Source organism: Lipotes vexillifer, unplaced genomic scaffold (assembly GCF_000442215.2).
Source record: "Lipotes vexillifer unplaced genomic scaffold, Lipotes_vexillifer_v1.1 scaffold325, whole genome shotgun sequence".
Taxonomy (NCBI): Eukaryota; Metazoa; Chordata; class Mammalia; order Artiodactyla; family Lipotidae; genus Lipotes; species Lipotes vexillifer.
The window spans coordinates 3,058,108-3,074,336 of NW_006799313.1; the positions used below are offsets into that span (position 1 = coordinate 3,058,108).

Sequence of the window (16,229 nt, forward strand, 5' to 3'; positions counted from 1 at the left end):
CCCCTGCATCGGCAGGCGGACTCGCAACCACTGCGCCACCAGGGAAGCCCAAGAGGACATATCTTATTCACGGCACTGTCCTCAGTTCCAAGGACAGCATGTGGCACACACAAGTGCTCAATACTACTTGAATGAATGAAGCTCAGAGCACTCAACATCTCATCCTAGAAGAGCATTTAATCAAAGTGCCTCCTGCCTACCCCACCCACTCCCCTTTTTCTGGGTCACTCATCTAAAAATCAGACAATCCCTGCGACTAGAATAATTCTCAGGATGCTGCCCTTCACTCACCTTTTAGGACCTTCTTTGACACCTAGGCTACTGACCCCAGAAAAGAATATCTTTTCGATACAAGTGTGGCCATCCTCCCCCAGCAGGCCCAAATTCCTAGCCAGCTCTTTCATGAAAAGGTTTCTAGCTTGGTCAAAACCCTTACTTTCAAGGGCTATCATCTCCCACCACGACTGAATCCCATACCTGGATATGTCTTGGGGAAATTCCCTACCAAGGAGATATACCTGGAGATACACCCAGGACAAGAGGGGCCCAGTGGAGAGTTAGTTGCACATATGGGAACGAGGTAATGTTTCTCTTGCTGACGCTGGCGGGTCTACCTCCCGCCCATGAGCCATAATGACTCAGCTTCCCCGAGTCAGTGCGCCGCCACCAGCATCACGTGACCACCCCCAAATTCAAAGCCCTGGGTATCTGAGTACAGGCAGCTTTTCCCAGAGCCCCACACGTTCAAAGTATCGTAACGAAGCCACACTGGTTACCCCATTAATCTTGTAAACTCCAAGGGAATAGGATTAAAATACCACCTGGATAGACTCCTGTTAACACAGTCAGCAAGGAGCAAGAGAATACCACAAAACACAAGGGTAGAGGGAAGCAAATGATGGGGAGAGAGCTCTTAGCCACCAGGAAGAAACCCAAGGTGAAAAAGAAAGTAACAGTATCGGTACAGAGAGAGGCACATGATTTTCCTTTAATTACCTTCAGATTTAGGACTAGGAGTAGATGCAGGAAACTGGTAGGTAGGAGTGTAAGGATTGTCCTCTGTAGCAGAGAAAAGCAGTGGATTTTGAAACTATCCACCACGAAGTGGAGGAAGTGACAAATCTCCAATTGATTCTTTCAAATGACTGATTACCTATTTTAGTGTTATTAAAGCACACAGCATCACACTTGAAAAGAGATTAATGAATTAGAAAGGACTTGGTTATTTTAATATGGCACATTCATGCAAATAAGTGAAATAAAATTTCTGCCAACCAAAAGTGACTATAAAAACAAAATCTAAAAGCCAAATCTTATTCCTAAAATGGAACTATAAGAATTAATTTAAGGCTCGGACAACAGATACACTGTCTAAGTTCATGGTACCTTCAGAATTTTGCTGGATTTCAGGAAGTTCAGGGAATTTGTACGTAGGGAAATAAGGGTTTTCTTCAGGAGTGTCTAGGCAGAGGAGCAGGTTTGGTAGAGAGAATAGAGGAAGATACAAATGGAGAGAATGAACGAATAGGAATCCACACACAATTCAGGCTCCTTGAATTCCGGAACATACCAAGCTTCACCAGTGATGAAAGAAATTCAAATTGCTTTTAAAAATCCAGTCCTTTTGCCTGGATTACTGAGACACGTCTAAAGACACAATATCATTTCTCTTCTTGGACAAAGAATTACATAAATACAGTCTCCAATAAGCAAAAGGCATTTAGCACAAAGCTTCAAATTTTCACCTTTTATGGGCAAAAAATATTAAGTGTGCTAATAAATTGTGTGTAAAGAAAACAACTGTCATCAAATGATTTTTTTAAAAAAATCAAAGCTTGTGCTGTAGACATTAGAATCAGGGCAAATTAGTGGATTCTTAATTTTTCAAATACCTCTGCCTAGGGCAGGTAGTTTCACTCAGAATCTGTAATTTAGGTTGAGTTATCATCTATAATATATGAGAGGACCAATGCTGCCTGAGGGGCAGAATTACATATTTTTCACATATGCACCTGTGTCTCGGCATTTGGGCCGCCAAAGCTGGATCTAAAGGTGAGAGAGAGACAGATTGCTGGGGAAATGGACATTGGCTTTAGGAAGTGACCAGTGGAACTGACACCATCTGATCAGACAGCCAGCATCACCACCGTGACTGAGCTCATCTACCTCAAAAAGAGTGAATTTACTCTTGGCTCAGAAACACTAAATACTGAGCATCTCAAAATTTAGAAACAAATTGAAGAAGGGTGCCCCCAGGTTCATTCTGAGCACTGCAGGAGCTAATTAACAGTGATGTTCGCTGGCAGCCACAGTTAATCAGAGACATTGGTTATCTGTGGTACAGGCTGACCGGACAACGACCAGACGCTTTTCCTTTGCCTTCGTGTGTCTTCTGTGCCAGGCGGCCAGACTGGATTTGGCCACAGGGAAGGACAGGATGCTCTGCCTGCAGGAGGAGTGGTACCCTTCTCACAGTGCAGTTGCATCCCTGCCCAGCAGCTGAGTGGCGGCACAGGCAGATGAGAGCTGTGGGGCTTGCAACCTGCCTGAGCACTGGCCTGGGGTTCTCCCACCATGCTGGGTCCCCTGCTGGCAGCCCAGCAGGCCCCTGATTTGGAAGCACTACTCTCCCAGCTTGAGCGGGCTTTGTTGTGTCAGCTCTGGACTGGCTCTCAGGGCTCCCTGCCAAGTGCTGGCTCCCAGCTGGGGAAGATTATTTTTCACATTAACACCGTCATACAGGTGCCCCATGCGTCCTACTTCACAAGGCAGAATTTGCTCTCATTTGGGCCCTGCCACATCCCTCAGAGGAAGGGGAAGGGAACAAACACAGAGAGGTACATGATTGGCCCATGGTCACGTGAGTGCTTGAACCCAGACGAGAACACTTTTTAACTCCCAGTTCATGCCTTCTCAACTTGCTCTGCCTACAAGGCAGTCATGGGCTGACACTGGGAGGTGCACCTAAAGCCAGAAGCAGGTGGGAGCCGAAGCTGCTCACATCCCAGGCAGGCAGATGCTAAAGAATGCGGGCAGAGTGCTGGGCTCAGCCTGCTGCATCCCCAACATCTGGGAGGGAGGACTTGGGAGCCGACCTCAGCTCCCGCATGTGAGGCAGGCGCACAAGTTCTCCCGCCCCCTCTGCTCTTGCAGGTGCATGGCTGGGCTCAGGCAGGCCCGGGCCTAATGAGGTCAAGCTGAAGGGCCCAGTCTTCCGGCCAAGTGAGTTTAGGCCCTCACCACAATAGTCAACATATGGGCACAGCATAGCTTCTACTAATGAAAATCAATACCTCTGTTTAGTTTGTGGATCTGCTTAAACATGGTCTTGTACCAGTCTTTCGATCTCTCGGTGTTCTGGAGAAAAAGAGTAAAATAAAATGGAAATCTTAGCACGTTTCAGAACTTGCATGATTACGAAAGCAAAATGCAAAGTGACAACAGTCCAAACTCATGTAATTCTGTACATCCTTGTGATCTCACATTGAAATCTTTTCTTTTTTAAATGCAAAACTGTTGAGAAAGAACCGACAAACCAAGGGATTCAGACCTGAATCTGTGGGGTAATATTTGGTCAAAAGGATGCAGGTTTTGAAACCAGTGGACAAGGATCCACTTGAAATGTGCCCATTCTTAGGTAATTTTTAGAGAGAACCTCTCACCATGCATAGATGACTAAACTGAAGTAAAGGCTCCTAGAAATGTAAGAAACAAGGAACATATGCTTATCACCCATTTCAGGTTACTCTGAAAGTGTTTCTAAGCCACCTGCATAGGGCTAGATTTAGAATGTATACATTAAAACGTAACCCATTATAGCATCCAATGCCAGAGAGTTTCCATCCTAACCACAAAGCTGGGTTGTTTTTTAAGATAAAAATAAAACGAGGAAGGAGACAGGTGGTTAGATCAGATACTTTCACTCCCACCTTACAGATGAGAAAATATGATACAGAAAGTCAATGGTCACAGAGCAGGTGAGCAGGTGAGAGGGAGGGCTGCCCAACAGGATGGTTAGCGGGAAGGGTCTGCTCTGTCACCCACAGGTGGTGCAATCCTGGGCAAGTAATCCCGCCTGAGTCCCTGTTTCCTCATCTATAAAATGGGAATGATATTAATACTTACCTTGTACGGTGAATCGTGTTTAAATGAGATAATCATTAGCAAATGAACACTGCGATCATTATTAGTAATAATTCTTTCTACTACTACTTATTATTATTGGAATACTTATTATTCCTCAGGGCAACAATTCTTTTGAGGCTTAGCCCACCGCTGTTTCTATCAGCCTCCCCCAAAGGGACACAGAAACCTGTCCTTTGCTCAATGGAAATCACAGAGAAACACATCACAGCCAGTGTTCTGGTTCTGGCACATGGAGAGGGATGGGGTTCACCCCAATCCAGGTTCAAATGTGGGGCTTCTCTGGGATCCCAGGGCCTGCAGGAAGCTGGCGGGCCTGCACAGCGGGGAGGGCTACGCCAGGGCTGCCACGAGACCCACCCTGCTCTGAGGCCTTGCAGGCTGAATCCACCCTGTGTGTCCCCGAGAGTCTCCCACTCTCCCTGGATGACGGGTTGTCTCCCATCCAAGGGCACTTCTTCCTGAACGCATGGTGGCAGAGGGACCCTGAGCCTTGCACTCTTCCCAGGGTTAGAGAACCCCGGACTACAGCACAATAACAAAGGAGACTGGGAAACACGGCTCACGACCTTCCTCTTGAACACACACATGCCTGAAGCCTCTCAGAAGTTCTGTCACAGAGAAAGCAATCTGCCTTTGTTCCACCCAGCTTTCCCCCACATTCATTTGACTGTGAAACCTTTTTCTCATGGATTTAGAAACAGCTAACGTACGCTTTGGGAAAAGTTGTCACCCAGCTCTTGGAGGCTCTGCAGGCCTCAGTGAGCTTAGAGAGAAGACAGTGCTGAGGACCCTCCTTTTGAGGTCTCTGCCACCCACAGACGGGGTTCACATGGACCCAGGGGTGGACACCCGTCGCTGGCTTAGGACAAAGCCTAAGAAGGACCTGGAGGTCCGCACGCGTACCCGGAGTGGGATGCCCACGTCATCCATGGAAACATCGCTTAGGTCCTCAGTGCTCTTTGCCGCCCGCCTGCTGTCATCCTTCACCCTCTTTTCAGCAGCCCTGCCAGCAGAGGTGGGTTTTTCCTGAGTTGGTGCTGAGTCCTGCTCTCCCACTCTTCTTTCCGAGACAGGATCTGGAGAAGAAAAGCGATCATTAGCTGAAGCTCTTCTGGTGGCCCCAAAGCAAATTCCCCACAAACAATCCAGCTAGGGTAGAGTGTGTCTGCCAATTCTCAATTGGAAGGAGTTGGGCCTAGAGCAGGGGTCAGCAAACCATGGCCCAGCCCCCGGTTTCTGTAAATAAAGTTTTATTAGAACACAGCCATGCTCTTCGCTTACGTATTATTTACTGCTGCTTTGGAGCTACAACGGCAGAGCTGGGTAGCTGTGACAGAAACCGTACGGCCTGCGAAGCCTAACGTATTTACCTTCTGGCCCTTTTTTTTTTGGTTTAGTATTTGTTTTTTATTTATTGGATGAGAGATTAGATTCTGTAGTGTTTTACCATTTTCAAAAGTTTCACACACATGATTTCATATAATCCCATAATAACCCTTTGTCCTCCTACCCTTACATTGCCCCCCTTCTCACCGCACTGGTAATCACTAGTTTATTCTCTATACCGGAGTCTGTTGTTTTGTTTTATTCACTAGTTTGTTGTATTTTTTAGATTACACATATAAGTGATATCATGGCAGTATCTGTCTTTCTCTGACTTATTTCACCAAGCATAATGCCCTCCAAGTCCATCCATGTTGCTGCAAATGGCAAAATTTCATTTTTATGGCTGAGTTGTATTCCATTGTGTACATACCACATCTTCTTTATCCATTCATCTGTTGATGGACACTTAGGTTGCTTCCATACCTTGGCAACTGTAAATAATGCTGCTATGAACATTGGGGTGCATGTATCTTTTCAAATTAGTGTTTTTGTTTTTTTCAGATATATACCCAGGAGTGGAATTGCTGGGTCACATGGCAGCTCTATTTGAGATTTTTTTTTTTTTTGAGAAACCTCCATACTGTCTTCCGACCATTAGGCCCTTTTAAAAAATGTGTGGACAGTGTGGTGAGTGCCCTATAGATGTCTGTACTTGGTGCTCCAGACATCCAGGTAGTTCTGACTTTTCTAGGAAGTCAGGGAGCAGGTAAACCACATGAGGGTGGCCAGACACTACTTGAAAGTTCTTGTTTCCCCTTGAGGAAGTCACTTAACTTTTCTGTGCCTCTGTTTTCTCATCCAGAAATGGGGATAACACTTCAACTGGCCAGCTCACAGCGATGTTGTGAGGACCTAATAAAACAGCTTACGCCAAGTGCTCAGAAAACGGTAAACTGCTAAATGCACATTAGAGTTTATTTAATTTCATCCAGGATTGGAAGCTACAGAGAGCTAATAAACTTACCACGTGTGGTCTACAGATTATGAAATTACTTAGTGTGTTCTGTTATTCCAAGGCATGTCATTTATTTATGGGAGGCATTTACAAAGCACCTGCCAGGTGCTATGTGTTCACACGTGCTGTGGACATGGGGGTTAACCATTCCCAGCCTGGCCTTCAAGGAACTGATGGTCTAGTGGGCAGAAAGAGGAGAGCCAGCAATGAGAATGGAGGCAACCAGTGCTGACAGAGGAGTCCACATCCCACTCCGCTGAGGAACTGGGTTCAGGCACCACCTCTCAGAAGGGTCAGCCAGACAAAGAGGAAGTGAAGGGTGCTCCTGGCGGAGGGAATGGCATAAGCAAATGCCAGGGGCCTCTGGACTACTCTGAGCTTATTATGGGCCAGGCAGTGTGCTAAGCTCTTCACGTACATTATCGCAGCTCATCCTCCCAGTAACTCTATGAGGAAGAAACTATCATCATCCCTCCATTTTTTAAAAAAAGAAACAAGTAAAATTAATTTTTATTTTATTTACTCTATCTAAAATATCATTTCAACATGTAATCAGTATAAGCAATTACTAATGAGGTATTATACATTCTTTATCTTGTACCAAGCACTGTATGTCAGTGTGTATATTATACCTACAGCACCTCTTGATTGGGATTAGCCACACTTTAAGTGCACAATGGCCACATGTGGCTGGCTAGTGGCTACCATACTGGACAGAATAGCAGTAGAGTATGAATGCCCATCTAACCATTTATTAGTGCTGTGGTTTGCATTGAGCTTTTCAGAGTATCAGTTACTGATCCATTAAGTCATCCCTCCATTTTTAAAAGACAGGTAAGGGGAACATAGCACAGAAAAGTTAAAGCAGCCTGCCTGAGGTCACATAGCAGTGCGTGGCCAAGCCGGGATTTGGCCTAGTGTCCACCTGACTCCAGCGGTCCTCGCTGAACCACATCCTGTCTGGCCTCCCTCCAAGGTGGGACCAAGGTTTCGAGCCTGGGAGTCTGGCCTGATCCAAACAGAGAAGTCAAGAAGGGGAACTGGGCTGGGGAAGGCAGGGAGAGAAGGCTGCCTGCACTTAGACAGGGTAACTCTGAGGAGACGGCGAGACACTCAAGTAAAAGTGCCCTGGAGACCCTGAAGAAACATGAGTGAAGCCCAGGGAGAGGCCCCGGAAGAGGGCGATTTTGGAGCCATCAGCACAGAAGTGATGGCTGAGGGCAAGGAGATGGAAGAGGTCAGTGGAGATGTCAGCAGAGTCAAGGGCCGAGGTCATGCACGAAGGAATGTCACAGTTACAGGCTGAAAAGCAGGAAAAAAAAAAAAAAGGGTTCCCAGAAGCTTGCAGTTGTTGTTGGAGAGATAGGAGATGAACCGGAGAGGAACAGGCGAGGTGTCACTGAAACCAGAGAAGACAGAGTTCCAAGAAGTGGGATGGTAACGCGTCAGAGGGAAAAAAAGAGAAAAGAAAAAAGAAATTGAAGCAGAGGAAGCGGCATTACCTTAGGCAAAAAAAGAGTCACAGGATCTCTCTGAGGAAGAAAATTTCAGGAGGGGAGTGAGGGCAGATGCCAGATTGCAGGGGAAGGGATGAGTCTGTGGGCAGGAAGCGGGCAGTTAAGTAGGGAGGGAGGTCAGCACGGGAGGAAGGAGTGTGTCAGATGGTCACCAGAGAGGCCAAAAGACTGGGGGGCAAAAAGGGTTACACCGGGGAGTCTAATGTCCTACCAGTGGAGCCCATGAGGTGAGACAGCAGGGGATGAAGATGTGCCCGGGCTATTAGTACGTGTCCGGGAAGGATCTGTTCATTGACTGAGGGAGAGGTTCTCATCTCTGAGAAAAGAAAACGTTCCGAGTGCTGGCTGGAGGACTAAACATTCCATGTTCCAGGGTACATGGAAAGCGGTGCCGAGGTCAGAGATGTCTGTGCGTGGAGGAGGGGTGTGGGAGCTGGGGAAACACTGCCGCCAGCGAGCTCAGGTTTACGACTTTCACAGACTGCTCAATGGAGTGGCTTTGCCCGGGTTTCAAACAAACTACTGAAATGAATACTCATTCTGCGACCGCAGAACAATTTCTAAACATTCTGTGCAAGACAGCTTCATGAGAGCTTCAGAAAACCCCATCACCGTAAGTTGTTTTTTTTTGTTTTGTAGACAGGGATTTTCCTTAATTAAAATGATTTCACACTGCTCTGATGTAATTTTTAATTTTTCATACAATTTTTAAAGGTTATGCTCCATTTACAGTTGTTACAAAATATTGGCTATATTCCCCATGTTGTATGATATACGCTTGTAGCCCATCTTACACCCAGTAGGTTGCACGCCCCACCCCCTCACACCACTGGAAACCACTAGGTGTGTTCTCTACATCTGTGAGTCTACTTCTTTTTTTGTTTTATTCACTGGTTTGTTGTACCTCTGGCATCACCACCATAAGCTTTACAAGATGTTAAGACCAGACTGGTTTTACGGGATGAGTTCTCAGGCTCCCACGAAATTCCAACAGGAGGCCAAGGATTTGGCAGGAAGCTCGGGAGGGTGGGGGGATGTTGAGTTACCAGAGTCCCCCCTTAACATGGCTGTGCTGAACACTCCCCTCCCGACTGGAAAGGCCTTGCCTCAGTGTGATCAAGTTGCAGCAGGTGAGGCTGATTTCAAGCTGTCTCACCAAGTGCTTAGAGATGCTTGTCCTCACGCTCTACTGTCAGCTCTTCAGAGGAAGATCACAGATATGCCAACCTCAGCGTTTCCAGACCTAGAGTAATTCTTAAGAAATTGTTAGGGCAGGTGGCTCTAGCAGCCATCACTTAACTGCAAAACTCAGGCTGACAGTCCGTGGATTTGTTCCCAAACTGCCAGAGTCCTTTTGCTCTACAAAAATTAGCCCTGAACTCTTTTACTTTAGAAGCCTGTGATCATGTGATTTGTAACTGAGTGGGTTTCAATACACAGAGGGCTGAACTGCAGCCTCCAAAGAAGGTTTCTTTACATAGTGGAAACCAAAGGTGACACTTCATTGTATCCTGCAGGTGATGGGGCCACCCTGTGACATCCAATGGGTTACGATGAAGCCTTGCTGCTATTTCTCACTAGGCAAATACATGACACCCTGGAGCATTTCCTTCGAGTTTTATACTGTGCTTTCAAAGGAAGGTCCTGGAAAGGGCCCCTCAATAAAGGATGCTGCTGACAACCTGGACAGGGCATCTGTGTCTGTGGGAGGTGGGAAAGCATCCCTAGTCTTCACATCCAAAGCTTTGTGATTGAGGATCACAGCACTGCTTACACTTCCCTCGGGGAAGGGAGGGGTGGCCTCTCCATACCCTATGCCAGCCCCTCTGTCCCAGCCCTTGTTTTCCTGTCTTTCCACCCAGGGGACAGGAGTTTTGTGAGGCCAAATCCCATGCAGGTCTCATTCCTGGATGAATCTCATTAAGCATGAAACCCCACAGAGGTTCAGTAAAAAATCAGTTAGTGGGAGGGAGGCTGGTGGTCCTTCCAAGTCCCATCACCACTGGGGTGGGGGGAAAAGCCTTACTTTCTCTTACTCCACAGACTAGAGCACCAGCCCCACCAGCCTTCTCTCCTTCAGGAGCTCCTGAACAAAACGGTGCTCTTCCTTTTTAAACAAAACTGCTTTTAGTGAGCACCTACTTTATGTCCCGCTCTATCAAATACCCTTAGTGGATCTGCACCAAAAGTGGAGGATGGAAGCGTTGGGCTTATTTTAAAGCGGAGGAAGTGGCCTGAGTCTGCCAGCATGATAGAGAAGCCCCGACATTCACACGGCACCTTCCAGTGTGCAAAGCACCCTCCTCCCTCTTCCCATCACAAATGATCCCTACAACGCCTCTTTGCGGCAGGGGCAAGGATTACACGCCTATTTCCCATATGAGGAAACTGGCTCAGTGAGGTGAAGTCACTTACCCAGGGACAAACAGCTACTATAAGAGGGAAGAACCAGGGCCAAACTCTGGGTCCCCTAACTTGTGTGAGGTGCCTTTTCAAACTCCCCAAAGCAGGAAGGCGCCCACAGGAGCTCCTTTTCAGAGCCGCCCTGTTCTCGGCAATCTGGGCTGGGGCCAGGGAATGAAGTGGGCTGGAGTGCGGCAGCTCCAGGAGGGGCAGCAAAGGGCACCTTGAGCTCAGCCACGGCCTGTCCTTGTTCCTGCGGCCAAGTCCTGGATGAAGTGGAGAGGGTGTGAGAACCCCATGTCCTCCCCACCAGGCTCTCCACGAATCACAAGGACAGCAGCGGGATGAAGGATCACAGAACTCATGGAGCAGCTGCTCAGAAAAATGGTGGCTTTTGCTATCCACCAGATCAGGGGTCCTCAACCCCAGAGATCACGAGTACCGGCAAATCCATGTGTTTGCATGCATGTGGCTTTTTCTAGAGAATCAATCTACTGCCTTGCTTAGATTCTCTAAATGAGTCCATGACCAAAACAAGGTTACAAGCCACGATGTCACACCATTAGCTGCTTGAGGGCAGCACAGTTCCCTGAAACAGCCCCAGAGCCTGGCTTGGTGCCTTACACAAAGTAGGCACTCAATAAAATGACAAGTGAGCCAATGGAGGCACCTTCTGACAACAGTAGCTCATTTCTATCAAGCACTTGAGTGTCAGTATTCAGTGCTAAGCTGTTGACAAGCAGAACCCAGGAGGCACTACTGCTTTCCCTATTTGGCAGATAAAAACTGATCTGTAGTTTAGATCATGAGTAACCTGCCTTAGATCTCACCATCAGTAGGTGGGAGAACCAGGATTATGGCTGCAGAAAGCCGGAAGGAAATGGCCAAACATTCCCATTTCTGGGTGTTCCCTCCCCACCCCAACCTTGTCCCAATCCTGCACACTTTATCAGGCAGTGAGCCCTGATACCTGATTATATTTGCAGTCACTCCCCACCACTGTCGGCTCTTGATGAAACCTGCTATTCCAGTGCAGTCAGTACAGAGGGAAGCATCAGCATTGCTGGGGAGCTGGTTAGAAATTCAACTTCTGGGACTCCCCTGGTAGTCCAGTGGTTTAAGAATCTGCCTTCCAATGCAGGGGACGTGGTTTCGATCCCTGGTCAGGGAACTAAGATCCCACATGCCGTGGGGAAACTAAGCCCGTGTGCCACTACTGAGCCTGCACACCACAAACAGAGAACCCTGGAGCCCACGCGCCGCAACGAAGATCCTTCATGCCACCACTAAGACCCAACGCAGCCAAATAAATAAATAAATATTAAAAAAAAAGAAAAAAGAAATGCAACTTCTCGCCTATACCCATGAAATCCGAATCTCTGGAGGTGTGGCCCGGGAATCTGGGCTTTGGCCAGCTCTCCAGGAGGGTCTGATGCCAGCTCAAGTTCAAGAAGCTGTGCTCCCCAACCCTCTTCCAGGCACTGCTGGTCTGGAGGCTCTCCCCTTGGTCCATCATCCCAGGGTCATCTATTGGCATTTGGGTTTGCCACCCAAAAAGGAGAGAACTGATCCACATTTCCCAGCCCCAGATTGTCAAACCCTAGAAGAGACACAGAAGCAATAGGAAGGTGGCTTCTTCAATGACGCTGGCCAGGAGCACTCCATCCAAAGCATAGTTCCTTGTCCTTTTTATTCAGAATAGCCAGTTCTTACCGATCAAGGCACTTGTCACTGTCCCACTGGACACGTTTACTAGTTTGCACCACTAGTGTGCCCCCACCAGCCGTCAAGTTCCAGGGAGGCAGGAACCATGCCTGTTTTTATCATCCTTGCAGCCAGCAATAAGCAGAGTTCCCAACACATCAGAGAAGCTTGCAAGACTTCACTGATTGAACACATCAGGTGGTGGACAGAAGATGGCTTTAGCAGGAACAGGTGTTAGTATGTAAATAAATATTTCTCACCTACCTGAAAGGCTACTGATTCGTTTCTGCTGTTCTGTGATAAAAAACATAAAAAAAAACACAGTGTAAGTGAGATTTACACAGACATGGTAAGACCAAGAAGTCCTGGCATAACTCGTTAGGATCCCCAAACCGGTGTCCTTACTGTCCTCTGGGTTTAGATGCTAAAATGCTGTGTAGTCCAGCTGAATACAGGGATATTAATGTGGCTTCATCATCCGGGTGTGCTGTCTCCTGTCCCTCTCCCCCTAGATTTGTGCCAGGATTTGGGGAACAATCACTGTTTTCTGGTTGTTTACATCTTAAAGTGATCTGATCACTGAAGGAGGCCCTCAACTCCCCTGGTCTCAAGGGAGCAGGACCTTATACACCCCAGTCTTGGTACCTTTTTTTTTTTAACATCTTTATTGGTGTATAATTCTTGGTACCTTTTGAGGGAATGTAATCATAACCATGGCAGCTACCATCTGAGAGCTTGCGAAATGCCAGATATCGTTTTAAGAGCTTTCACGTGTGTGAACGCTTTTAATCTTCACAGTAACTCTAGCAGGTGGGTCAGCACTGGCTGAGAGACCTCAGATAAGGGGCACAAACTACCTAAGATGACACTGAAAATCAGAGCTGCGTCTAGAACCTGGGTCCCCCAGGTTTCTTTCCAACTCTCATCACCAGGTCCCACGGGTTCCTTAACAGTGGGAGGTCCGTTGGTTTCCCACCCTCCTGGGCAGTCTCCTGGAAGCCAGCATCTCCTTTGGAGAGTTCTGTGCGTATGTGCTTTGGGATAAGCACAGACATGACCTTTACCTTCTACAGCTGCTAAATATAAAGCAGCCACATGTATATAAATAGAACACTTACCAGCCCATGGGTGCTGTCATCGTCCCCCTTGGCAGCATCCCCACCCTCCCTCCAGAACCAGTGTGGCGAGAAGTAAACAGAGCAGCAGGGGAGCTCGCAGCTGGTGGAAGCCGCCCTGTGTACGTCGGGCACGTGGGCAAGGTTCACACTAGCTGTACCACAGAAGCCCAGCAGAGCCCTAGGCTCAGCTCTGCCAGCAACTTGCCAGATGGCACTGACCAACCACGTAACATCTCAGCCTCAGTTTCCGTGTCTGTTAAATCAAAGTGCTCACTGGATCTATGGTACCCAAACGCTAGTCTCCAAGCTGGAGGCAAGGCCTTCCCTAGCAATCAAAAGCAAATTTATTCAATTGAAAAGATTATGTGGTATCGCACTTCTGAGGTGTGGAATAGCCTCTCCTTCACAGAAAGAGATGCATGCAGTGTAGATCACAGTGGTTGTTTTTCAGCAGTGTTATTTAGCAAAAGTTAGAAATTAGCAACCCCAGGCTAGTCCCCAGGCCGTTTCACGTGACCATGAGATCTAGAAGTCTGGGACTGCAGAACTCCTGTCCTTCATGTGGTCCATGGACTTGCCCTGCAAGCGTGCTGAAAAATGCAGAGCTTCTCCCCCATGCCTCCCCGCCAAAGACCTCCTGAATGTGACTCCCAGCATGCTATGCACACTGAAGACCAAGAACCACCCGTGCACTCTCTCAGTCCTGAGAGTTTTCCAGTTTAAATCCTCCTCCCCGGACTGATCATAAGCCATCTGCCCTCGAACACACGTGGGACGGAAAGCTCCAGAGAGAGGGGCAAGGGCTATGTTTACACAACTGTGAGAGCCAGGCCAGAGGTGCGGTGCCCCTCCCTTTGTTTGCAGCAGGGGGACCTGGCTTGGGGAGACAGGGTTATTGTCGCACTATGCCCCGGGGCAGCCTAAGCAGGAACAAAGGGAACCTTTTTTACGACGACTAAACTAGAATTCTAGAAGTGGAGCAGAGTTATCACTCCCTCAGGAGACTTTGCAATAGTTAAACTGTTTTCACAGGTACTTTTTGTGAGGCAAAGCAGGGCTGCCAGGCTGGGTAAATTCCAAAGCAAAGCCAAAAATGCCTGACCTAAAGTGAGTTGATGATTAGTGATCCAAAGCCAGTTGCACTAGGCGTTTCCGTTCTCCTCGACTCTTCCTGCCTCCGTAAGGAGCGTGGGGGAAGCTACCTTTTAATTCCAAACAGCAAAGTACTTGAACCCTTTCCTGAGGGAGGTGTGATTCAGGCTGCACGACTCTGATGTTTAAGCCCAAAGGCAGGACTTGGACAAAAGAGAAAGGCAAGAACCAAAGGCATCTGAGCGAATAAGAAGACTCCATTTGTTCAGGGAAGAAGCAAAAAGGAACTATAGGCACTTCTGTGCCCAAAAACGTCTCACTAGGTGCCATCAGCAGTAGCTGGCATTACACTTGGCATTTCCCAAAAACCAAGTGGCCTTGGGAATAAACTGCCTTTCCTTCTGGGAACTAACTTGCTTCTTTTTGAGTGGGTTTTTTAAAAAGATGAGTCATAAAGAAGTTCATAGAGAACCAAAATTTCACTTTGCCCTGCATTATGGACACTTTCTGGGTAGAGAAAGCTACTGCCAGTAAGGGGGATGGCACCGCTGAAAGGAAAACAGGCTCTTACATAGCTTAGTGTAGGGGGTGGGACCCTTCTATCTTTTGAAGAACACAGATTCATGGGTGAAAATTAATATGGGAACCACACAGAAAGAAAAAAAATAAAATTACTAAAATAACTAAGATTTGAGTGGGATGTGGCTGTGAGAGGAAATGTTTCATTCATCTGCTTTTCAAGTTTGGGGCAGGAAATAGAAAACTCCATTTAATACGGAAAACAATTAAAAATAGACTCCAGTCTCATTCTCATCCAAGTCAATACAGAGAGGGAGGGGAGGGGAGGGGAGGAAAAGTATGAAGTAGGCGAGCAGGGAGTCAAGAAAAGGAAGATTTGGTACCGAGCTTTGAGCTCTAAATAAAATACTTAAACCTCCACCGTTCTTTGAAATTCAGACTCAAGAGCCCTTTCTACACTAGGAAACTGCCTGAAGACTTTACATTTCACACCGCAGAGGACTTTTGTGAAGGGGACGTTTATTTCTCTACGGAATTTCAAAAAGGAAAACTTGGGACTTAGAATCATCTTCTGGGATTTTAAAGCAGAAGGGTCAACATATATCATTGCTACCTCAACGCGCTCCGTTTCCCCTATGACGCCCCTTCAGAGAAAGGGAAGAACCAGCCACCAGCAGTCAGAGAAACTCTAGAAAACAAACATGAAAACCCTCAGCCGTGGCCGCTGAGCCTGCGCGTCCAGAGCCTGTGTTCCGCAACGGGAGAGGCCAGGATAGTGAGAGGCCCGCGTACCAGGGGCCACATAGGGCAAGGGGCAAAGAAGCCACACCAACGTCGAGTCCCCAGAGGGCGCCACTGAGGGAAAGCCCAGTGCAGTGACTTCTGAAGAGAATGAAGGCCATGAGTCACTAAGAAAAAGTTCAAAAGCCTCTGTTTCAGAGATACAAAAACATGTTTTCCATTCTAGAAAATTTCCCATCCAGTAGGTTTTCTTTTCTTTTTTTTTTTTTTTTTAAATTTTGGTGCTCAAAAGTTTACTTTCTAGAAAATTCATGTCACAGAACTACAGGATTTAGGACAGTAATTAAAAGAGGTATTACTGCACTTGGATTTTCCTAGCAGAGCCCTGACGAGAATTCTCCTGACGGTAATTAAGGGGCAGATGTTTTCCTTTCTGTCTTTTCTTTCTTTTTGGAGCTCCCATCTGAAGAAAACTGAATACCCAGGGTGTGGGACACACGTCACCTACTTACTTATTCAGACACCTGACCTCGTGCCCAGACAGGGGCCTCTGTCTGCTGCTGTGATCTACTTTGTGGGTCGTGGGAGTGAGTAAACTGGGGCAGGTGGCCTCGGGGAAGGATGGGATTTGTAGAAAATGCTGTGGAA

At 47.4% G+C, this 16,229-nt stretch overlaps 1 protein-coding gene across 1 annotated transcript in view; it reads right to left on the minus strand.

Moving 5' to 3' along the window:
* Positions 1-16,229, minus strand: part of SORBS1 (sorbin and SH3 domain containing 1) — a 119,667-nt gene that overhangs the window by 72,555 nt on the left and 30,883 nt on the right. Inside the window, exons 9-13 of the mRNA XM_007471598.1 lie at positions 12,376-12,405; positions 5,050-5,222; positions 3,294-3,357; positions 1,387-1,461; positions 997-1,059 (exon numbers count right to left, since the gene is read on the minus strand). Coding sequence (XP_007471660.1) covers positions 997-1,059; positions 1,387-1,461; positions 3,294-3,357; positions 5,050-5,222; positions 12,376-12,405 — 405 coding nt within the window. The remainder of the gene's footprint in view (positions 1-996; positions 1,060-1,386; positions 1,462-3,293; positions 3,358-5,049; positions 5,223-12,375; positions 12,406-16,229) is intronic.